The sequence below is a fragment of the Gorilla gorilla genome, chromosome 7, assembly GCF_029281585.2.
Source record: "Gorilla gorilla gorilla isolate KB3781 chromosome 7, NHGRI_mGorGor1-v2.1_pri, whole genome shotgun sequence".
Classification (NCBI taxonomy): Eukaryota; Metazoa; Chordata; class Mammalia; order Primates; family Hominidae; genus Gorilla; species Gorilla gorilla.
Window position 1 is genome coordinate 16,182,433 of NC_073231.2, and position 24,113 is coordinate 16,206,545.

Genomic DNA, 24,113 nt, shown 5'->3' on the forward strand with positions numbered 1-24,113 from the left:
CTGGCTTTAAGAGATTTCTATAGGTTGAGAAGGAAATAGGGTATAAAAACGCTGGAGATAGGAAATGTATGCTATATTTCAAGTCATTTGACTGACAGAGAAAGAAGAGGAAAAATAAAAAATGAAGAAACGAGAAAGTCTAAACACACTTAGATTCTCAAAGGCAGTTAGTTTTATCTGAGACAATGTTTAAGGAATTTCTAGGGAAAATGCAGAACAGAAAAATCCTCTGATTGAAATAGATAACTTTACATATTTTCCTCCAGCATAGTTTTCAGAATAAGAAAGTTAGCACCATGAAGACAAGTGGCAATACCAGAAGATCTTTCAAAAACACATTTTATTTTTTATTTTAAAACATTTTACACATTGTCTTGTTCCAGATTTTTTTTTCTCTTTTATTTACATCTCTACAGGAAGCCAGCTTAACAGAATAGAGAAGGACATTTTCTAGAGCAGCGCAGAGGGATTTTACTTCTTCTGTTCTGGGATGGTGTACTATAAGTCTTCTATGATGAAATGGTCTGTGATATACGCTTTCTTCTGCTAGAAAGCTGGGACTCCAAATTTTGGCAAATTAGGGAAAAGGCAAGCCTCAGTTTGCCATTGTTATGCTCTGAAAGGGCAGAGATTGCAGGATTACAAAAGAGATTTTCAGAAAGTGTCTTTTTTTGTATGTTTTTTTTTTTTTTCAGTTTGTTTCAATTTCTTCCTCCATTTAACTGTTCACCTGAACCCGCTAAGAAACGTTCCATCTTTAGGACTGCCTTTTGTTGTTCTATTATCTTCCAGCATCCTATTTTGTGGACATGCTAAGCAGACAAGTCCAGAAAGCCCGAAGTTGGAATATAAATGTGACTAAGTCAGTAACTGTATAATCTTCTTCAGTCTCACTCTCCTCATTTGTAATAAGGGCATTGAATTCGATGACCTTTGGGGAACTTACTGCTTCAGAAACCCATGATTTGATCAATTCTCACTGCAAATGGCCAGAATGAAGATGTTGCTCAAGCTACAGCCAACTTGAATTTTGATATGGGTGCATTTCATTCTAAAACTTGATGTTTTAGATCGAACAGGTAAATGAACAAGAATCTAAACAGTTCCTACCTATAAAAGAGAGAAAGGAGTACATGACAGTGATACTGCTGAAGCAGCCACAGTGAGCATCTAGCAGGTATTCCGTTTACTGAGAGGTTCAATCTGCTCACATTATAGATACCAGAATCTTGGCACAGAGGGCCCAATGTCCTACATCTGTTTAAAGCCAGAGCTATAACTTTAGAACTCAATTCACCTGAGTGCCAGTCCAGCCATTCCATTCCATCTGTTTTATCTGTGTATTCAATGGCTCACTTTTATATAAAGTAAAAGAAATCATTAATAGGCCCTGTGTCAGGAACTGAGAGTGCAAAGGTCAACAAGATATAGTGTCTGCCTGGAAGAAGTTCACAGTCTAGGAAGGGTATCTCCTTGTAGCACTGGGAACTGGACAGAGATGGCTTCAGATAATCCAAACTTTGCAGATCAAAGAGAGATGGTCCAGAGAGATTTATCCCACTGATATCGCAGGCAGAGAATCTTCACCTCTTTGTTTCTTGCAGCTGGTGCTTAGTTTTTAATGTTTCTTTCTGTTTTTGCAGCAAAATGGTGCTAATTCAGCTCTACAGCCCCCAATCTTTGCTTCAAAGGTAAGACATTCAGCTTCACAGTGACCTTCCATTCTCTTACAAATTAGTGCTCTATGAATTGCTGTCCTGGCTAAGTAAAGAAAGCAATTTGTCTCCAGTTATCTAGTAATTAGTAACTGTAAGATAAAATTACATCGCCCAGGCCAAATTCAGACTTCCTCATTACCATAACTCCTAGAGACACAGACTATAAACCTAGAAATTAGAAAAATCAGATGTTATCTGAACAGTCATGTCTGAGCTCAGACACCTGGTACAATATAATCAATGTCCTTATTAAATAGCCAATTGGAAAAAAACAGAAAAGATTTTCATATGTCAAAATCATATCTAGCTTGTACAGAAACATAATGTTTCTTCCAAGGAAGATGACAAAATACTTTCTAATTCCAATGAACAATCCTTACCAACCGATTTTTTTTCCCCTGTCTCCAAATAGTCTCTGATTTATAGCAAAAGTTAAAGATTGTTCTGTTACATTATAGGCAGGCCAATAGTAGATCATATGCCCTGGCATATGATTTTGGAGTCTCACAGTTTTAGGTAGAAAGATAAACAACATGATGCTAGTCCTTCTCAATTTACTGTGCAAAGAACACCAATGGAATCGTGTATTTAGCTCTGGCAAGCAAATTTAGAGAGACATAGGCAATGTGTATTCATTCATAACAGAGATTAGGTTGAAGAGGAAAAAATATGTCAAAACAGGAATCTTTTTTAATTGGTAAGATACATTCTTAGGAAAAAATAGTGGAAGAAGTAGCAGTTCTTCTCAAAAGGAGTAATGTTTATTCCTGGAAATAACAACTTTGGGGGAGAAACAGTACATATTAGCTGCCATATATCTGAAACATTATCATGTGGAATATATTTTGTTAGTGTCAAGTTAAGGCAAAGACTAATGGAAAGAAATTGCAGGGACTTAGATTTCTGCTCAAATTAAGGAGAAATTTTTGAATAGTCCAAAGTTGAACTTGGGATACTGTGAACTACAGATCACTTAAATTTATCAGGCATCTGGACAATCAGTTGAGACACATACACGCACACACATACACACACTCACATACACACACACACACACACACACATATATATATATATATATATACATGTATAGGGTGTTCATTACTGAATCAGGGCAGAGAACAAAAAAATAAGTAGAAGAACAAATGACAAACAATGGTAAACTGTAACATATCATTGAGTATGTGCCTGCCACTGCCCAAGCAGTTATACAGAGAGATTGTTAAACTGTCCCAAAGCAGTCATTTTTACCTTCAGACTTTTCGTCATAGAACCTCTGGATTTAGCTGGACACATGAATACTTAGCTAATCACATCAGCTCCTAGCTTCCTATTTCTATATGTCCACATGAACAAATTTGGAAAAATGAAAAAGGAGTGGAATGATGTGAGCTGCTTCTATGTAATCTTAATCAGGTTCTATACTTTCTAACCCTGCCTGTTAGAATATCCTTGGAACTAAATAAAATGGTCAACTGTTTAGGATGGCAGGGTTGACCTTCAGCCCAAATCATCACATAACTTGGTGAAAAAGAACCCTCTACCCTCACCTAGTCAACTTAGCTATTTTTGGACTTTTACATGAAAGAGAAATAAGGTTTTGTCTTTCTTCAGTCATTCTATCATTAAGATTCTTTATTATAACAAGTTAGTTTCTAATTAATATAACAAGTTTATTCATCTTCAAAACAATGCTATTATTATTATCATTTATAGAATGGAAAGTAAAACACAGGGTGCATACAGCTTATAAATATTAGCACTGAGATCCAAACTCATATAGTTTGGCCTAATACCCTATGTTTATTACCTTTTATATTGATCATTAAATTCACTTCTAACTCTGAGATTCTATGTGATTATGGTGATGGTGGTGGTTCTAATTTGTGCCCAAACTATGCTTATTATTGTAATTCAAATACATCTGAGATGAGTTTTGTGGACAGGGAGCTATTAGGCATCCACATCTATAGACTGATCTGAATAAATTGGAGTACTGATTAAAGTCGATGGAGAAGACAATTTTAAATGAGTTTATCCATTCTGGAGCATTGTCTCACATCTACAAAAAGATGCTGAGGGCAGAAAATCGGGAACTGATTTTACAACTGAGACTTTCATGGAGTCACTGAAACTTTCATGGGGACATTGTTCCTTGGCTCTGTTCTTTAGTTCTAGTCTTGTCTATTTCCATATGTGCAAAACAAATACTACTTCCCAGGAAGCCTTTCTGCATTTCCTAGTCAGAACCAAGTTTCCACATCTATGACTTCTCTTTATACTTTGCATCTTTTATGGCACTTGCGAAAACTGTTTCATATTAAAGTTATCTGTGAATTTTCCTGTCTCATTGATATACTTACTTATACATGTTAAATATATTGAAAGCTTATTTACCACTACAAGCAACCTATTTTCGAACAACACAGAAGGAATAGACTAATAACTTCAAGCAAATTAAGGTCAATGTCCATGCTTTATATTTTTACCTCTTGGTTTTACCTACCTTTATCATAGTGGACAGAACAATTTCTTACAAGTGGTTAGCACACATTCAATATCTGTTGGTTTTCTAGGACTACTGAGGACAGAATGTGTAATAAAGGAATGTAGAAATTCAGGAGCCATGAAGGAACAGACAGGGGGCTTCATGATGCATGGAGAACCTCTAATAGGAAAAACTTCACAACAGAAGGAACGAAGGATAGTTGAGGAGATATGGACGTAAACATTTCTTAGGAACAGAGTCATGGTTGTATCAAGCAAAGAGAATCTCAAAGACGCAAAGACTTAAGAGAATAGTAAGCAAGATGTTTATTTAGTGGTTGTAATGGCATAATTTTCAACCAGTGTGTGAAAGCCAAAAAGTCTAAAATAATGTATGGATAAGAGATTTGGACCGACGACTCAGACATGAAACAAAATTAGCTGTCTAAGAATCTAGTAACATAACTATAGTTTAATTTAGACTACAAAGGCTGTACTTCCCTAACTTAACAAATATGTTTGGCATTTCCTTGGATAATCTTTTTTTTTTCATTTTAAAGAAATCACTTTAGAATATGCTGGCCAGGCGCCGTGGCTCATGCCTGTAATCCCAGGGCTCTGGGAGGCCGAGGAGGGCGGATCACGAAGTCAGGACATCAAGACCATCCTGGCTAACACGGTGAAACCCCGTCTCTACTAAAAATACAAAAAAATTAGCCAGGCGTGGTGGCGGGTGCGTGTAGTCCCAGCTACTCGGGAGGCTGAGGCAGGAGAATGGCGTGAACCCGCGAGGTGGAGCTTGCAGTGAGCCGAGATCGCACCACTGCACTCCAGCCTGGGCGACAGAGCGAGACTCCGTCTCAAAAAAATAAAAAAATAAAAAAAAATAAATAATATGCTGAACCTGCGTTGCAGATTACAAAAGGAGGAAAGAGGTCTAAAAGTACAAAGAAGTCTGAATTCCTTGGCAGAGCTGTTAGGGAAGTTGACTAGAAACTATTATGGGTGGAGATGGTCCCGGTCAATGTGGTCCCATTGTTTTGTGTCGGAGCTCAGGAAAAGATTTTCAGTGACTGGTTTGCCTTGGAACCTTCAACTTTGTAAAAGTTGAGCTTTCATCTCAAAAGACAGATCCTGAGCAGACTGTCATCTCTACTTCTAAAAGAATTTCCCTCTTACCTTGGAAAATTTGAGCAAGAAGAAAGAGAGCAGCAAAAATAAAGAAAAATATTTTCATGGCTCCAGGCATCAGTGGAGAGCTGATGAAGGAAGTGCAGTAGCTGGAATCAAGCTCTTTTATCAAGGGGCATTGATTAAAATATGTTCTACTGCCCTGAAGGGACTGGAAGTCATCCTCGGTTTGTAATATTCATTGGGAACATACTATTTTCCATGCTCCATTGATTAATCTGTGGGCTGATGGATCAGATTTTAACTAAACCACATTTGTGGGAGATAAACGCAGAGAACCCTGCCTTTTTGCCTGGCATATTCTATTCTGTGTCTCTGCTTAGACTTCTCTCATTTTTCCTTCAAGTCTTATCTCAAGTATTACCATGTCTATAAGATATATAGCCACCACCCTTTTCCTAGTACATGATTTTACATAAAACCTATTCTTAAAATAATAATTAAAACAAACACACAAAAACCTTTCATTTTAAGTTCAGGAGTATGTGTGCAGGTTTTTTTTTTTTTTTTTTTTTTTTTTTTGACGGGGTCTCGCTGTATTGCATGGAGTGCTGTTGCTTAAGGAGAAAAGGGTTGATCCATTGAAAATACATAAAAACTATTAACATGTTTTTATATTATTTGATTTAATTAAAGGGAGAAATAGACACTTCTATATTCATAGTATAAAATTTTTACACCACTCTCTCAGCAACTGATAGAACACAGGGAAAAATTAGCAAAGTCATGCATGATCTGAACAATACCACCATTCCACTGACTGCATTGATATTTATAGAACACATCATAAGACAACTGCAAAATACACATTTTTTCAAGTACATATGATACATTCATAAAAATGAACCATATGCTAGGCCATAAAACAAATATTGATGTGTTTAAACACATTTAAATTCTTCAGAGTATATTTCTCACCACAAGGGGATTACATTGGCAATCTATAAAATAAGCTATTTAGGATATTTTCAAATATGTGGAAATAAAGCAACATCATTCTAGATTGTGTTTGTATCAAAGACTAAATAATGAGAATAATTGGAAAGCATTTCTATATATCGAATTTTGTGGAACACAACAAAACTTCAAAAGAAATTTATATCCAAATACTTATTGTAGAAAAGAAGAAATGTTTAAATCTATGACTTAAAATTATGCTCTAAGAACCTTAGAAAAGGGAACAATGTAAGCCCAAGTATGAAGAATAAATGAAAAAGAAGTTATCACTACAGATCCAAGAAACATTAAACTAATATAAAAATGTTGTCAACAGGTATATGCCAAAACATTTCACAACTTACATAAAATAGAAAGTCTCTCAAAAATTTAACTTACCAAAATTGACACAAGAATTAGCAGAAAATATAAGTATTTCTGTATCTCTTAAAGAAAGTTAGTGTGTTATTAAATGAAGAATGGCTTCTGCTTAAGATGTAGAAATATGTAAAGAAAATCATCCCATATGAAACAAATACACAGCAAAACACATGGCAAACTGCAAATATTCAGTTTCTTGAACTCATCGGAAAGCTAAGGTCACAAGTCAGCCACCTACCTAGAAATATAAGAAAAGACAGGAACCTCCAAAAAATGAAGACCATGAGTGCTTGCTTACCTGAAGCAGATTACCCCCAGAATATGATTTAAAAGATTTCAGGTAAAGTCTGTAGAGAATTGCTAAGAGCAAGCATAAACTAGAGAAACAATATAAATGTCTGGGGTCACAGACAAAAGAGAAATTCACACCAACTTCTAATGTCTTCTCCATAGACTCAGCAGGTGCTTACAAAAAAGATTAGAGTATTTCATGATGTAAGTTGGGTGAGGGGAACAGTAGCCACTGTGAGAAAGAACGAAAGCTTGCAAGAATCTTTCTCTTTTATGGAAAAGAAAGTCTTAATTTCTTAATTAAGAAACTGGGGGAAGAACAACAGTTGTTTGTACGGCACTGGTGAATGAACAATCTAAAAAAATGCAAAACAAAATATTAAAGCTAGGAGAACTAGGAGAAGGGAGCACATTAAAAAACAAAAACAAAGAACATCCTCTACCTTTGTCAATGGGGAAGGCATACATGCCTCCTGCCTGTAGAAAGGTGACAGAATAACTGCAGCAAACTTCTCATCAAAAAATATGCAAGCCAGGACAGGTGTGGTGGTTCATGCCTGTAATCCCAGCACTTTGGGAGGCCAAGGTGGGCAGATCACTTGAGCCAGGAGTTTAGTTCGAGACTAGCCTGGGCAACATAATGAGACCCCTATCTCTACAAAACATATGAAAATTAACTGGACTTGGTGCAGGCACCTGTGGTCCCAGCCACTCAGGAGGCTGAGGTGGAAGGATCACTTGAGCCCCGGAGGCAGAGGATGGGGTGAGCCAAGATCATACCACTGCACTGCAGCCTGAGCTTCAGAGCGAGACCCTGTCTGAAAAAAAAATCGAGGCAAAATAAAATGGAGTAACATCTTTACAATGTTCCAGTGGAGCCATTTGGCCCTGGGTTTTACTATGTGGGATTTTTGTTAGTGTTATTATTATCAATTCATGCACTTTATTTGTTATAGGTCCATTTTAGACTTTCTATTTCTTCTTGAATTAGGTTTCATATGTATGCATTTCTAGGCATTTATTCATCTAGGTTATCAAAATTGTTGACATACAATTGTTTATAGTATTCCTTTATAATATTAAAAAATACTTTTGTAAGATCTTTTGTAAAACTTCTCTTTCACTCATGATTTTAGTTATATGAGTATTCTCTTTTTTTCTTAGTCTAGTTAGAGGATTGCCAATTTTGTTGATCATTTCAAAAAATAAATTTTTGTTGTGTTGATTTATTCTATTGTTTTCTTAGTCTCTATTTCATTTATTTCCATGCTAATATTTATTATTTTCTTCCTTCTGCTTGCTTTGGGTTTAGCTGGCTCTTCCTTAATTTTCTTGAGATGGAAGATAATTTACTGATTTTAAATCTATGTTCTTTGTAAATATAGGCATTTACAACCATACGTTTTCCTTTAAGCATTGTTTTAGCTGCTTCTCACAGTTTTGGTAAGTTGCTGTTGTGTTGTATATTTTAAAGTGTTTTGGGGGTTCTCTTTAAAATATTTTCTACGTTCCCTTATGTTTTCTGCTTTGACCCATCATTTATTGACACTTGTGTTGTTTAATTTCCACATGGTTGTGACTTTCCCAAATTTCTTTCTATTACCCCATTTTGTTCAGAGAAGATACTTTGTACGATTCCTATCCTTTTAAATGTATTGAGGAGCTTGTATTTAAATTTAACATACAGTCTATTCTAAAGAATATTTCATGTGAACAGAAGAAGAATGCGTATTTTGCTGTAATTGGTGCAGTGTTCCACAGATGGCTTTGAGGTCATTGTTTTACAGCGCTATTCCAATCTTGTATTTCCTTGCTAATCTTTTTTCTAGTTGTTTTGTCTATTATTAAAAGTGGTATATTAAAGTCTCCTGCTATTACTGTTGACTTCTCTATTTCTCCCTTCAATTCTGTCAATTTTCCCTTCATGTATTTAGGCACTCTGTTGTTAGGGGCAGGTGTTTATACTTGTTATATTATCTTGATAGATTAACTTGCTAACATTATAAAATGCCCTTCTTCATCGTTAGTACCAATTTGGTCTTAAAGTTTGTTTTGTGCACTATTGGTATAGCCACTACAGCTCTCTTTTGGTTATTGTTTTTATGGCAAATCTCTTTCCATCCTTTTACTTTCAGTCTCTTTGTTTCCATGAATCTAAAGTGTAAAGAAAAAGTGTTCCTGGACCAAACTGAGAGTTGGGCTGCTATTTCTCACAGCCCAATAACAAGATGCAAATAAACTCGGGAGGAAGAGAGTTTTTATTTCTGCAACCAGTTATAGGGAGAAGTCCTGGAAATTATCACCAGACCAACTTAAAATTACAAAGTTTTCCAGAGCTTATATACCTTCCAAGCTATATGTTTATGTGTAAGTGTGCATTCATCTAAAGACATAAGTTATTAACTTCTTTTAATCTATAACTAAGGTCTGAGTCCTGAAGACCTTCCTCTGGAGCCTCAGTAAATGTACTTAATCTAAATGGGTCCAGGTGCTGGGGTTATTACCCTTATCTTGTCTCCTGCTAAATCACTGATATTTGGGGAGTTCCTTCAGACCTCCTATAAACTTGTTTAATCCTAAACGGGTCCTGTTAAGAACTCCTTCATTAGTTTGTCATGCTTTAAGGCCCAGGAAAGGCCTAAGCAAAACTCTTAGTGGGCTTTTGTTACATTCCAGCCTTTATATCAGGGCACTGGCTTTTTAAGCTTTTAATATTTAACTTAACCCCTCAGTGGGTACTAAAGCAGTTGTTATGGAGTCTTGCGTTAGTGAGACTTGGCCTGCCATGAAAGGGAACAATTTGTGACTAGGTGAGCACCTGTGGGAGGTGTCCTCTGCAGCTGCCATCTGGATGCTACATGAGGTCATTAGTGAGGTAATATCAGGGCACAGCTACTGGTCTACCACTTTGTATGACTCTGAGACACTCATGTGAATCTTTCATTAAAAGAAACTTCAACTAGGTTCCAGAGCATTTTTTTAAGATAAAGCAATGCAGTATTTGGAATGAGTAAGTAGTATTCCAGTTTCATGGTGTTCTGTAAGCTAGCAGCTGCATTTGCACTGTGGAGACCTGGGCAGGAAGACCATCTGCCAGCAGATAATTACTGTGAACTGGACTCTTAAGACCAAATACCCCACTTCCCACTTCCCTGGGGTAATTCCTGTATAAATGAAGGAAACACTCTAGGCTTCTTGAGGGCTGTGTTTCAAATCTCTTTTGGAAAACAGTGGATCATATGTAAATAGAGTGAATCTAAAAATTGAACCAATCAAGCATTAAAAGGGTTCCCCCAATGGATAGTTCCATAGAAAGAATTTAATATGTACAGATAAAGTGTTAGAAAAGATGACAATGCGAAGCAGGAGCAATAAGGTAACCCTACTGATAGTCACAGCAGAAATCTCCCACTGCCCTAAGGTTTGAGGAAAAATGGAAGGATTTGTGTGAGCCTGGGAGCAGCACTGGCTGGCAGAAGCTAAACTTGCGGTGGGACTGCCAGGTGAATGCAGAAGACAGAAAAGCAGCGGCTTTGCTGAGCAGGAAAAGCCACTGCTGGAAAAGAAAGGGAGTCGGGGAGAAATTCACATCGTTCTTCCTTCTTCAATCTCCCATTCTCCTAGGAGACACATTGAACAAAACTAGCCAGAAGTGAGGAAGCCTAGAAAATGTAGTTTGCAATTAATAGTTCCCATTTTACTCAGCAAAGCAGAAAAAAACAAGGAACAGATTTGAGCACAAAGAGACAAATAATAGGCCCAAATGTTAAACAAAACATTGTTTAATCTCATACGTTAAAACTAAGTAACCAAGTTCAAGTCACTGGTCATAGGGCTGGTAATTTTGGCCTTTATTTTGTGAAGCTGGATTTTATTTCACAAGGCAAAGTTAGACAGTCAACCATTTATGCACATTCTGTGTTGAATATTTTAAGTTAATCTCTAATCATTTTCTTTCACAAGTAAATACACCATAAGTATAGAATCAATGAATGACAATATTTAGACAAACCAAGATATAATGTGAATATAAAAATAATGTATTATATTTGATAGAATTATTATTCCATTAACATAGTTAGTACATACAGATGGATACATAAAACATGACAGCAATGTGCACACCAGTTGCTGGATCCTAGCTATGGCTCTGAAGAATTAACAGCCTCTTGAGCCTCAATATTTTCAAATGTAAATAGGAGTAATAAAACCTACCTCATAAGGTAATCATGAGTCATATGAGAGAAGTATGGAAAATACTTCATAAATTGTAAGGTACTCTACATATACATAGTAGTGGTATCTGATTGAGCAGATACTAGGTACACACTCATGTCTTGATGTTTTTTAAAGGTCATCTCGCCCAGCATGGTGGCTCATGCCTATAATCCCAGCACTTTTGGAGGCCGAGGCGAGCAGATCACCTGAGGTCAGGAGATCGAGACCAGCCTTGCCAACATGGTGAAACCTCATCTCTAGTCAAAATACAAAAATTAGCCAGGCATGGCGGTGTGCACCTGTAGTCCCAGCTACTTGGGAGGCTGAAGCAGGAGAATTGCTTGAACCCGGGAGGTGGAGGTTGTAGTGAGCCAAGATCGAGCCACTGCACTCCAGCCTGGGCGACAGAGTGAGACTCCATCTCAAAAAAAAAAAAAAAAAAAAAAGTCATCTTTAAAAAATAAGCAATAAAACAAAACAAAGGGAGAAAGAAATGAGAATGATTCTGAGACTCACTCACTGTGTGATTTGGATAAGCCACATAACTTCTCTTGAACTTCTTTGAATATCCAGGTCTGCTTCTAAGGCCAGAAGTGTGCTGGTCTCATTTGTCAGATCCTCTGTCTGCAGCACAGAAAGTTCAGCCTGCAATTTCCATCGGGCTTCTCATTCTCCAAGCACTCCTTCCTGCATTTTCCCCGACCAAGCTTGCACGACTCACAGACAGCAAACTCACCTGTGCCAAGAAAGAGCTGCTGAGGGAGCTTTCCAGGAAATGTCTAGAAATGGGGCACATGCCAAAGACCACCAAAAAAAAGGGACAGTTCGTATGTATGATTACAAAGAATGTGTTCAAGAATCAGCCCAGATTTTTCAAAAATAGTTTCTGCTCTTTGCAGTAGGGAGTTGGGGAGAGTTAATTTTTAAGCAACAGATCATCACAATTCCTACTCTCCAAGTGTTTATAATCTTGCAGGGATCAAAAGTAAACCACAGACAGACAAAGAGACATACATATTACAGAACTATAAAAATACGTACCTGATATGACTGTGAAGTTTGCTAGACAAAAAATGGGAGGGGTATATTGTGGTTTTTTAAAGATCGTTGAAGATCAACTCTAGTTTGGGCCTAGTAACCGGCAGGTTAAGGTCCATATTCTCATTTGTCCAGTGGTCTTTCTAGAAGCACCTGACTACATTTTTAAATCAGTTTAGGGATCAAATGGAATATTATATGTAAATATTTTCATTATAATAATACTTACCACATAGGACTGTTTTGAGGATTACATGACAAAGTCCATGTAAAGTTTTTAGCAGGATGCCTGGTACAGAGCAAACACTCAAGGACTAGTAGCAACCTTAATATTTCTCACTTTGAAATTCTGTCTAAAACCTTTTCAACTTTGTCTACGATATTTCTTTTAGTTTTGTTTACAATGTGCTTTCTTTCTGTGTAAGATGACTTCAAAGAAAAAGAAAAGATCTGGGGGCTATTCGTTGTGAATAGCTTTTCTGCAATGGTGCTGAGTTTTCATTGAGGCAACCTCACTCTTTAATTTGAGCTTCCTTCAACTAACCTCATGCATTTGTGACATATATTATTACCAGACTTAGCAGCAGAGCTTGCAAGAGATGGGCAGGCATGTTCACAGAGCAGTGCTAATTGGCTGGTACAAGAATAAATCTAAGAACTTGGTTTAGTGAGCACCAACAGCTAATGGGAAAAGCCACTGAGTCCAAATCTCTATGGCCAAATTACAGTCCAGTCGCAAAGATATTTTTCTGTGGAATCAAAAATATCCAAATATTATCCTTGGAACAAGAGAAAGAGAAGAAGATAAGTTAGTGAATTGATTTTTCAGACAATTCTATTTCTGCCACTATCTCTGTCCCCTCTTTGCCTCCAGACATCAGAGAGAGCTAACAGCGGCAGAGTTCCTAAGAGAAAGGATAATTATATACAAGAGATTTAACTTACCTGATGGAAATGGTTGGGAAAAATCAAGTCCTGCCTGGCACCCTAAATTCAAAACAAAATACATTTTGAAAATTAAAATTATCACAGGAATTAACACTGTATAAAACATTCCCAACTCCACATGTGACATAGCATATCAGGAGACAGTAGATCACAGAGTTGCAATCTTTATTCTATTTCTCAAGGCCAGCATTCCAGGTAACCAGCAAAAACAAATTACAAAAAAAAAAAAATACACTATATGCTCTTTGCTCTTAGAAAATTTCACTATAGTTCTAAGAAATTCCCATGACAGGCGCCATGAGAGCTTGACCATTAAGGTCAAACATGGAAGAATCAACAGGCTTTATAATCTGCCCAATCAAAATCCCATCCATTTTTACTTACCTGATGGCAGTTGAACCAAAATGAAGAACACAGCAAATAGAAAATAAAATGTCTTCCTGATCAGGGCCATCTTTTAGGGAAGACTCTTCAGAATAGAGATTGGGATTTCCTTGAGAAGTCCCAAATGAGAGGCTCATTTTTATTTAAAAGTAATGGGGAGATGCTCTTGATCAGTGAAGTGAATCAATAAAACACAATTGTATGCTCCATTTCCCAGGATAAAGGGATGATATCATGGACAATAACCCTTGGCATCCAGAAAGCCTTTTATTTTGGGGAGTCTAACTGGTGTAGTGGAAAGAACACCAGGCTAGAGGTTGAAAGAGCAGGGGCCATGTGAGTTTCCACCATACTAATGCAGGGGCCAGAAGATAGTGACCCCTTTCATCTCTTCCGGCTTCTGTTTTCCGGGAGAAAATAAGAACCCATTCGCAAATTCTGCCTGCCTCTCAAGGTGTTGTAAGAATCTAGTATGATTATAATGCAAAAGTGTTTTGAACATGTGGAATGCTTGGAAGGAGGCCTGGTACCATGTAAGAACTCAATAAATGTGGACTCTCACTTTTCTAGCTTTCATTTTTATTGTCTACAAGTATCACAGGGAGAAAAGGAGTGGTAGCCATCATTTTGTCAAGTTAGCTCTGAGTCCCCTTTCCTGTAAGATATCACTTCACGCACCAAAGCCGTAATTACTGCATATTTTAAATTCATTAAGGACATGAGTATTGGCCCAGATGGGTGGCTTATGTCTATTATCATAGCTTTTGGGAGCCTAAGGCAGGTGGATTTCTTGAGCCCAGGTGTTCTGAGACCAGCCTGAACAACACAGTGAGACCTTGTCTCCACAAAAAAATTTTTTTAAAAATCCACTAGGCATGGTGGTATGTACCTGTAGTCACAGCTACTTGGGAGGCTGATGTGGGAGGAGTGCCTGAGCCAGCAGTTTAAGGCTGCAGTGAGCCATGAGCATGCCACTGCACTCCAGCCTGGGCAACAGAGCGAGACCGTGTCTCAAAACAAAACAACACACACACACACACACACACACACACACACACAAACATGGAATGAAAAGCAAGATTTATACCATCTTCCCCTCAAATAAGTCCTGCTTATTCCTACCCTGTTGTCTATATTTACTCAACGTTCTCTTCTTCATTTCTGTAATGTAAAGTAGAATAATTTTAAAATATACACTACAAAGTATCTGACTTACAAAGTATATGATCTTGGATAGGTTGCTTAATTTGATGAACCTCAGTTCCCTAACCCTTAAAATGAAGATATAATTACGGTACTTAGTCACAGAGCATTTGAGAGGCTTGACTGAGATAAGGTATATAAAGTGCATAGCAGAGCTCCTGGCTACTATCACTAGTACTACATGCACATTTCTCTCTATTCAGCCTTGAGCTCAAGTTTTCTGTAAACCTTTTTCAAGTCCATTAATTCACCATGAACCTTTTCTGACCTATGCAGGAAGGCACTCATTGTTATGTTGCTGCTGTGACTTGCAAACTATTCAGATTCAGAATGCAAGCTAATGCCTGTATACATAGGGGATAGCGCCGAGTCTCCAGGCTTTCAGCTTTTAGGCATTTTGTATAGCCTGCATCAGGACCAGCCTCCTGGGCAAATGCCCAGTGAAGTCACAGCTCCCTGCCTCAACTTGGGGTTTATTGCTCTGCAGTCACTGTGTTGAAAGTGTTAATAACTTTATCTTTGAATATATGCATTGCAAATAAGTCTGATGGGACAGTGGAGCATGCTCTGGGACTTTGGAAGCATGGCTTATGTGCACTCCAGACTACCTTCCCTTTTCACCTTCCTGGGAGTATTCTTAGCCACTCATCCCTCATTGTTGGCACCCTGGGCCCCACCTGGCCTCCCCCCTTACGATCCCCTTCCAGTAACCATCCATCCCACAGTGACCTGGGTGTGAATATGCAGAGGACTGGAGTTGAGTGTCTAAGCCCTGAGTGTCTAGGGCAAGGCATGATGGTTACTAGCCCTTTGCTGTGCCAACAATGCCATGGTACAGGTGGGCAGCATGGCAGAACCAAGCATGAAAAGCGTGCAGCATACAGCAAGATTCACATTTTTAAACAAATATATGCTTAGGTCAAGCCCTCTGCCAAGTTTACAAAGCTCAAAAAGACTGAATCTGGAATTCAGATTCCACCTCACTACGGTTCATCAGCTCTTAACTGAAGCATTGAGATATTGTATAATTACTCCCATTTTACATATGAGTAAACCAAAGCTGTTCAGGAAGACAGCCAGGATTAGAAACCAAACTACTGGACTCCAGATTTTTTTATTTTCTCTGTGTCTGCCCTACTCTGTCCTCCCTTCATCCCCACTTTCCTTCTTCAAAACTTTCCAGAATCAGAAAAATGATGAGCTGTAGACTGAGTGACACCCACTGAGGTTGGGTGGGCTCTGCGCAGCAGAGCATGGAAATCCTCTCGTTTCTGCTAAGCCTCACTGATCAAGATGTTACTTGGTCTGGAGAAATGTATAAATGTGGGTGTTTGCTGCTCTTTCCTCATGGACACGGTGCTGATCTCTCGAGACCCACCCAGTCATGAGGACTTTCCTCTTTCTCTTTGCCGTGCTCTTCTTTCTGACCCCAGGTAAAATGGGCAGGGAAGGTGATCGGAGGTGGTGTCCCAGAGACAGGGTCCCCTTCAGTGAATGCCTAGGCGTGATCAACCCATCTACTACAAGAGGTGATATCCCCCAACGCCTCTTCTGTAATTCCTTTGCATTTTACATTGTTATCTAGGAGGGGCTGTCACAGGTTTGAAAGAATAAAAGAAGGCCGGGAAAGATGCCTTTTGGCATCCCGTCTCATGCTCACTAACAAAAACAAAAATTGAGAAAAAATTAAAAACAAGGATAGCAGTCTATGAACCTTTTAAAATGTAGTTATGGTAGAGATTGAGACAGGTAAGGAGAAGGGACAGGTAAGGATCTGAGCTTAGAGACACCTATGCACTCATGCCAGTCATGGCAACAGGTAAAGCAGCATAACTTGGACTGCCATTTCTTGATCACATATCATCAAGCCAAGTACTGTGATGAGAGCTTCACATAAAATGCATCTAGTTTTCCAGTGCCAGCGCCTTTAAGGAAAACTCTGTCTTACCCCTAATTTAATGGCAGTTAGAGAAAATCTTTTTGGGTTTGAAGGTCCATTTTACAAATTTTATTACAGATGCAGAAATTGTGCCTCAGATGGGCTAAGTGCTTCTCAGAGTCTTATAGATAACCAAAACAAAGCCAGGGTAGGAGCCCAACTGTCTTGCCACAGTAAGAGGCATTAAAGACACCCTTCCCATATCAAAACTCTCTTCATTTTCTCCTGCTTCTGGGAATCTCCAGTGGCTCCAATTGTATCCTCTTCAAAATTAAGGCTTAAGACCAGGCTCATGTGAGCCTCCAGAGAGCTGAAGAAAGGGATTCTCAGAGCCCACAGTAAGTCCCAATTTGTGCCAGATGCCAGTGATATACGATCCAAGGTATAATGCTCAGCTTTTCACATCAGCTGCTCATAGCTCTGGTCTGTTTTGTGACAAGCCTGTGAGAGTAGATTCTGTGTCAAAACACGAGGATCTAGGACCCACAGTGACCTATGCCATATTCAGGCCACTGGTTTTGATATGCACATTCAAAACTGGCCAGAGGTACCTTTTTCAGATCACTCATTATATAATAAGTCAAAAAAAGATGTTATATACTATAAAATTATCTGTTAGATAATACTATAATTATAAAAGTATAATTAGTTACTATAATTATTATATAATTATAGATATTTATCTAAAATTACATAATGCTTATTATATAAATATTAGATAATCTAACAATTATCTATTAGATATACTAGAGTATAATACTATAATAGTATTAGAGAAAATCTTCTTGGTTTACTATAGTATTATAGTATAGCATAGTATATACTATAACTATTTACTGATGTTACAGTATGGCATTGTATTAGTATTATATACTATATAGTATTGTACTAGTATATATTATATATATATATATATTTATTTTTTTTTTTTTGAGATAGAGGCTCACTCTGTTCCCTGGGCTGCAGTGCAGTTTCACAATCTCAGCTCACTGCAACCTCTGCCTCCTGGGTTAATGCGATTCTCCTGCCTCAGCCTCCTGAGTAGCTGGGATTACAGGCATGTGCCACCTTGCCTGGCTAATTTTTTGTATTTTTAGTAGAGACGGGGTTTCACCATGTTGGTCAACCTGGTCTCGAACTCCTGACCTCGTGATCCACCCTCCTCAGCCTCCCAAAGTGCTGGGATTATAGGTGTGAAACACTGCACCTGGCCAGATACTATCTTATACTAGTATATTATTACTAGTAGTATTATATACTAGTATGTAGCATAGTATATATACTAGTATAATACTCTAGTATGTCGCATAGTATATATACTAGTATAATACTCTAGTATGTCACATAGTATACATACTAGTATAATACTCTAGTATATAGCATAGTATACATACTAGTATAATACTCTAGTATATAGCATAGTATACATACTAGTATAATACTCTAGTATATAGCATAGTATACATACTAGTATAATACTCTAGTATATAGCATAGTATACATACTAGTATAATACACTAGTATATAGCATAGTGTATATACTAGTATATACACTAGTATATAGTATACTGTATATACTAGTATATACACTAGTATATAGTACAGTGTATATACTAGTATAATACACTAGTATATAGTACAGTGTATATACTAGTATAATACACTAGTATATAGTATAGTGTATATACTAGTATAATACACTAGTATATAGTATAGTGTATGTACTAGTATAATACACTAGTATATAGTATAGTGTATGTACTAGTATAATACACTAGTATATAGTATAGTGTATGTACTAGTATAATACACTAGTATATAGTATAGTGTATGTACTAGTATAATACACTAGTATATAGTATAGTGTATGTACTAGTATAATACACTAGTATATAGTATAGTGTATGTACTAGTATATACACTAGTATATAGTGTAGTGTATGTACTAGTATAATACACTAGTATATAGTATAGTGCATGTACTAGTATATACACTAGTATATAGTATAGTGCATATACTAGTATATACACTAGTATATAGTATAGTGTACATACTAGTATAATACACTAGTATGTAGTATAGTATATATACTAGTATAATACACTACTATATAGTATAGTATATATACTAGTATGATAATATAGTATATATATTGTATTATTACTAGTAGTATTATATACTGGTACATAGTATAGTGTACATACTAGTATAATACACTAGTATATAGTATAGTATACTAGTATAATACTCTAGTATATAGTATAGTATACTGGTATAATACACTAGTATATAGTATAGTATACTAGTATAATACACTAGTATATAGTATATATACTACTATAACACACTAGTATATAGTATATATACTACTATAACACACTAGTATATAGTATAGTATATATACTAGTATAATACTATAGTATACACTATTATACTGGTATATACTATAATACTAGTATTTTTATAGTATATACTAAGCTATACTATGATACTATACTAAACCAAAAAGATTTTATCTCAATACCACACTATAGTCTATAGTATAGTATTATATTAGTATCTGCCTTACAGTAGCGCAGAGAGAACATAGACCCCTGCCAGTGAGAGTCAGAGTTCCTCGAGCTTTGAAATAGTGGAGTATTTTCACTTATGAACTGACGTGCTGATCCTGGATAATGATTAGTGCATATGCTGGCACTAATCCACTTGGCTGTAAGTTTTACGTAGATTTGAATTAGGCACCTTTATATGTTGACATTAAATGTATATACATTATAGTATAGACATTAAATGCAATCTCTGTACATCTGATGCCTTCATTATGTATAAACAAATTGGGCAGCTCTAAAATGTTGATCCTGATAAGGCGTGCTGTCTGTCCTTAACTTGAAGCAGGCTGCTCTTGGGACTGCTACTGATAAAGCCCTAAGGTGGGAACTGGAATTCTACGCAAAATGAACTGAGAAAATCTTAGAAAAACATTCCCAACATGCTGCACCCTCCTTCTCTAAAGCACAAGTTTTCCGCAGTCGTTGCTTTGGGGAATATGGAGGAGAAATCAGGCTGAGCCTTCCAAGCGAGTTTCTATCTACCACAGTAAACTCATTTTCTTTTTATATCTTTATCCCTTCCTTTGCTCTGGTCTGGAGCTATCTCCTCAGTCTCAGCTCTTGCTCTACTCTCACCAAGTATCAGCCTCTGAGAGTGCACTAGGAAAATTAGCAGCCTCTGGGAGTGTTTATGGGAACAAGTTGATAATTATCCCCAACAGATTTCGATTAAAGAACCATAGCTTACGTTTCCCAAAGCTCCTACACAGCTTGGTCTCAAATGCTGGAAGACAAATGTATTATTTCTGGTATTTCACCGTGTGTGACTACGAGACTGAAATATCAGATAAAAATCAGGTCCCCTACCATCTCAACTACCGGTAGGATATGGCACTATGACAGCTTGTGAAAAAATCTTCACCAAGTAGTCATACAACTGTATCTGGTAAACATACATGTCTGAAAAGGGAATTAATCCAAATCGCTCCTTCCCTCATGTAGCCAAGAATGCATTTTTTGATGAGAAATGCAACAAACTTAAAGGGACATGCAAGAACAATTGCGGGAAAAATGAAGAACTTATTGCTCTCTGCCAGAAGTCTCTGAAATGCTGTCGGACCATCCAGCCATGTGGGAGCATTATAGATTAATGCAGAAGATTTAGGTTTCCAGAGAAGCATACATAACCTAGCTTCTTTTTACTCTTGCCTCTGCTGTAGGCAGACACTTTAATAAAAATAAATGACTGTCTTCGCTCAGTTTGTCAAGTGTTTCATTTAGAAAGGAGAACAACACTGCCTGACCTTGATGCTCCCTCCATCCCGGTTTATTTTTCTATCATTCCGGAGTAGATAAATTGTCCCAAAGCCATCTGATATTTTTCTTAAAAGAGGACTAGAAGAGACTAGAAATCAACAAATCTCTAGCTTGTACTCAGTCTAGTAAGTTGGTGCTTACTAACCTATTGAGATGAAAGAAGTAAACAAAAGAAAAGAAAGAAAAGAGAGACAGGGAGGTGGAAAGAAGATGAATAGGTAGAGAAATGAGCACACATTTTTTTAATACAAAACAAAATTTTATTCTTTTTTTTCTTTTTCTTTTTACTATACTTTAAGTTCTAGGGTACATGTGCACAATGTGCAGGTTTGTTACCTATGTATACATGTGCCATGTTGGTGTGCTGCACCCATTAACTCATCATTTACATTAGGTATATCTCCTAATGCTATCCCTCCCCCCTCACCCCACCCCACAACAGGCCCCGGTGTGTGATGTTCCCCTTCCTGTGTCCAAGTGTTCTCATTGTTCAATTCCCACCTATGAGTGAGAACATGCGGTGTTTGTTTTTTTGTCCTTGAAACTGGAAACCATCATTCTCATCAAACTATCGCAAAAGCACACTTTTTAAAAATTTTTACCATCATGCCGTATGCCCACATAAATGAGCATACATTTACATGAATAGCTACATGAACGACAAATTGATGGATAGGCGGTCCATTTATCAAGGACTTTTATGTGTCACACACACACACCTGTCTAAATTAATGATCATGACCTCATGTCTTTAATTGGGGCTAGTTAAATATTTCCTATAGACTTGTTCTCTACACGTAAGTCTGAGATAAAATTTGCTGACAGGCAAGGGAGTCATAAATACCTCTATGACTCTCAGTAACTCCAGTGATTTAGACCCTCTTCCCCAAATCACTGCCTACGATTTTCCTAGGAACTGGCTGACAGTTTACCTTCTGATTCTAAGCCTCAAAATTACTGTTATGGTGGGAATGTGTTCTTCCAAAATTAATGCTGAAGCCTAATCCCCACTCTGGTGATTAACAGGTGAGGCCTTTGAGGAGGTGATTAAGCCTCAAGGGCCCTGCCCTCATGAATGGAATTAGCACCCTTATAAAAGAGGTTGAAAGAAACTGCCTTGCTCCTTCCACCATGGGAGGACACAGCGTTTGTCTCTTCTGCCATGTGAAGGATGAGCAACAAGGTGCTATCTTGAAAGCACAAACTGGGTCCTCAGGATATAATAAATCTTTTGAGGTCTTCCAGCCCCTAAAACTGTAAGTAATAAATTTCTATTGTTTATAAATCACCCAGTATAAGATATTTTATTATAGCAGCATGAATGGGCTGAGACAATTACTTAGTTTAAGTAAGAATTTCCTATCATGTTTCCAGTGCTTAAGAGTTAGTTTTGGTTTCCTGCTGGCTCAGAAATCTTGCCTTACCTCCCCTTTAATTTTTCTAAGTCGATAGATTTAATTCTATTAGAATCAATAACCCTTTCATGAAAAGGATGTTTTAGTTACACTTTCTATTTTGAGATAATTGTAGATTCCTCTACAGTTCCAAAAATAATAATAATAATGCAGAGAGATACCCAGATCTTTTACTCTATTTTCCTCAATAGTAACATCTTTGTAAAACCATAGTGCAATATCACAACCAGGTTATTGACACTGATGCATAACATTTCCATTATCAGGAGGACTTCTCATGTTACCCTTTCAGAGCCACTCCCTCTTCCCTCACACCTCCACCTCCGTCTTAACCCCTGTATAAGTGATTTATTCTCCATTTCTACAATTTTGTCCTTTTAGGAATGCCATATAAATGGAATGTATAAATCCTTATTAGACTGGCTTTTTTCAGTCAGCATAACTTTCTGGGGATTCATCCAGGTTGTTGCATGTATCAATAGCTCTTTCCTTCTTATTGTTGGGCAGTATTCCAGGATATGGATGAACCACAGTTCGTTTAATCACTCCCTCATCGTAGGCCATCTCTCTCTCTCTCTCTCTCTGTCTGTCTCTCCCTCTCTCCCTCTTTTCCCCCACTCCATTGCCTCCTCTTCTCCTCTCTACCTCTCCTTCTCTTTCTCTTTTGCATGGGGATATCTAATTGTTCAAGCACCATTTGTTGAGAAGACTGTTCTTCCTCCATTACATTACCTTTGCTTCTTTGATAGAGAGGAGTTGCTTTGGTCTTTTCTGAGCTGTCCATTCTGTTCTGTTGCTCTGTTTGATCTATTTATTTATTGCTTCACCACTCCCACACTGCCTTCATCATTGCAGTTTTTTAGTGAGTCTTGATATAAGGTAGTGTAAGTTCACTGTATTAACCCATTTTCACATTGCTATAAATAAATATCCGAGATGGAGTGATTTATGAAGAAAAACAGGTTTAATGGACTAACAGTTCCACACAGTTGGGGAGGTCTCACGATCATGACACTAGGCAAAGGAGGAGCAAGGTATGTCTTACATGGTGACAGGAAAGACAGCGTGTGCAGGGGAACTGACCTTTATAAAACCATCAGATCTTGTGAGTCTTACTCATTATCATGAGAACAGCACAGAAAAAAACCCCCTCATGATTCATTTACTTCTCACCAGGTCCCTCCCATGACTCTTGGGGATTATGGGAGCAAGAATCCAAGATGAGATTTAGATGGGGACACAAACAATATCATCCACTAACCTTGTTCTTTCCAGTATTGTATTGACGATCCTAGGTCTTTTGAATCAGTTTGGAAATGTCAACAACATATCTTGCTAAAAGTTTGACTGGGATTATATTTAATCTATAGATCAAGTTGTAAATATTGACATCTTGACGTTAAATTCTCTATTATACGAACACAGAATATTTCTCTTGTTAAAATAATTAAATGAGAGGCCATTAGACTGCGGGAGCTTCATTGCACTCGGTTTCTACATAAGCAAACTAAAACCCAAATCGGTTTGAATGGTAAAAGAAAACTTTAACCAATCAGAAACCACCAACTAACCTCTAACAAGGGAATGGAATGATTCGAGTAAGGCTTCTACTCCACCTTAACCAATTAAATGTTTAATTTGCCTTTCTTCCATTTTCACCCTATAAAAGCCTTTTCCTCATGCCTCTTTGCTTGAGCCCCAAAAGACTTGTGATTTGGAGCCTGCCCGATTCTTAAATTGATATCTGCTCAAAAGAAAACTGTAAGATGTTTATGTGCTTAAGTTTATTTTTTAATACTTCTGTTGTCAGAAGAGGGACCCAAAGAAGCCCTGATAATGGTTCCTGGGACAATGAGTAGCCAGATGTAGTTACCAGCTGAGCCGGTTTTACTCACAGCTTTCTCTCTGTGTCTGGATCCAGCAGAAACTGGACTGGGTCCAACAGAAGGACTTAATAAGGTAGGGTTTGGGGAAGACAAAGAATCATGAGTTCATCTGTATCTAGGTAGTCTGGAACCTCTCCATCTGGGACTCTAGCTACGTTCATGTATAAAAATTATGGACCCAGAACCTGTGTTTTTCTAAATAAATGTGTAA

General features: G+C 37.5%; 3 protein-coding genes across 3 annotated transcripts; 1 reads left to right on the plus strand and 2 right to left on the minus strand.

The window, feature by feature from the left end:
• Window positions 1-1,530: 1,530 nt before the first annotated feature.
• On the minus strand, window positions 1,531-5,542 carry LOC101127406 (beta-defensin 107A). Its single transcript, XM_004046607.3, has 2 exons — window positions 5,385-5,542; window positions 1,531-1,761 (listed from the first exon to the last, which is right to left on the minus strand). The coding sequence occupies exons 1-2, from the start codon at window positions 5,452-5,454 to the stop codon at window positions 1,619-1,621; spliced, it is 213 nt and encodes a 70-aa protein (XP_004046655.1). The 5' UTR covers window positions 5,455-5,542; the 3' UTR covers window positions 1,531-1,618.
• Window positions 5,543-10,831: 5,289 nt separating this feature from the next.
• Window positions 10,832-13,704, minus strand: LOC101127763 (beta-defensin 105A-like). Its single transcript, XM_004046608.3, has 3 exons — window positions 13,593-13,704; window positions 13,206-13,247; window positions 10,832-11,958 (listed from the first exon to the last, which is right to left on the minus strand). Exons 1-3 carry the CDS (start codon window positions 13,660-13,662, stop codon window positions 11,834-11,836), a joined length of 237 nt encoding a protein of 78 aa, XP_004046656.1. The 5' UTR covers window positions 13,663-13,704; the 3' UTR covers window positions 10,832-11,833.
• Window positions 13,705-16,141: 2,437 nt separating this feature from the next.
• LOC101128133 (beta-defensin 106A-like) lies at window positions 16,142-20,535 on the plus strand. The gene is made up of 2 exons (XM_004046609.5): window positions 16,142-16,228; window positions 20,287-20,535. Exons 1-2 carry the CDS (start codon window positions 16,180-16,182, stop codon window positions 20,433-20,435), a joined length of 198 nt encoding a protein of 65 aa, XP_004046657.3. The 5' UTR covers window positions 16,142-16,179; the 3' UTR covers window positions 20,436-20,535.
• Window positions 20,536-24,113: the final 3,578 nt, after the last annotated feature.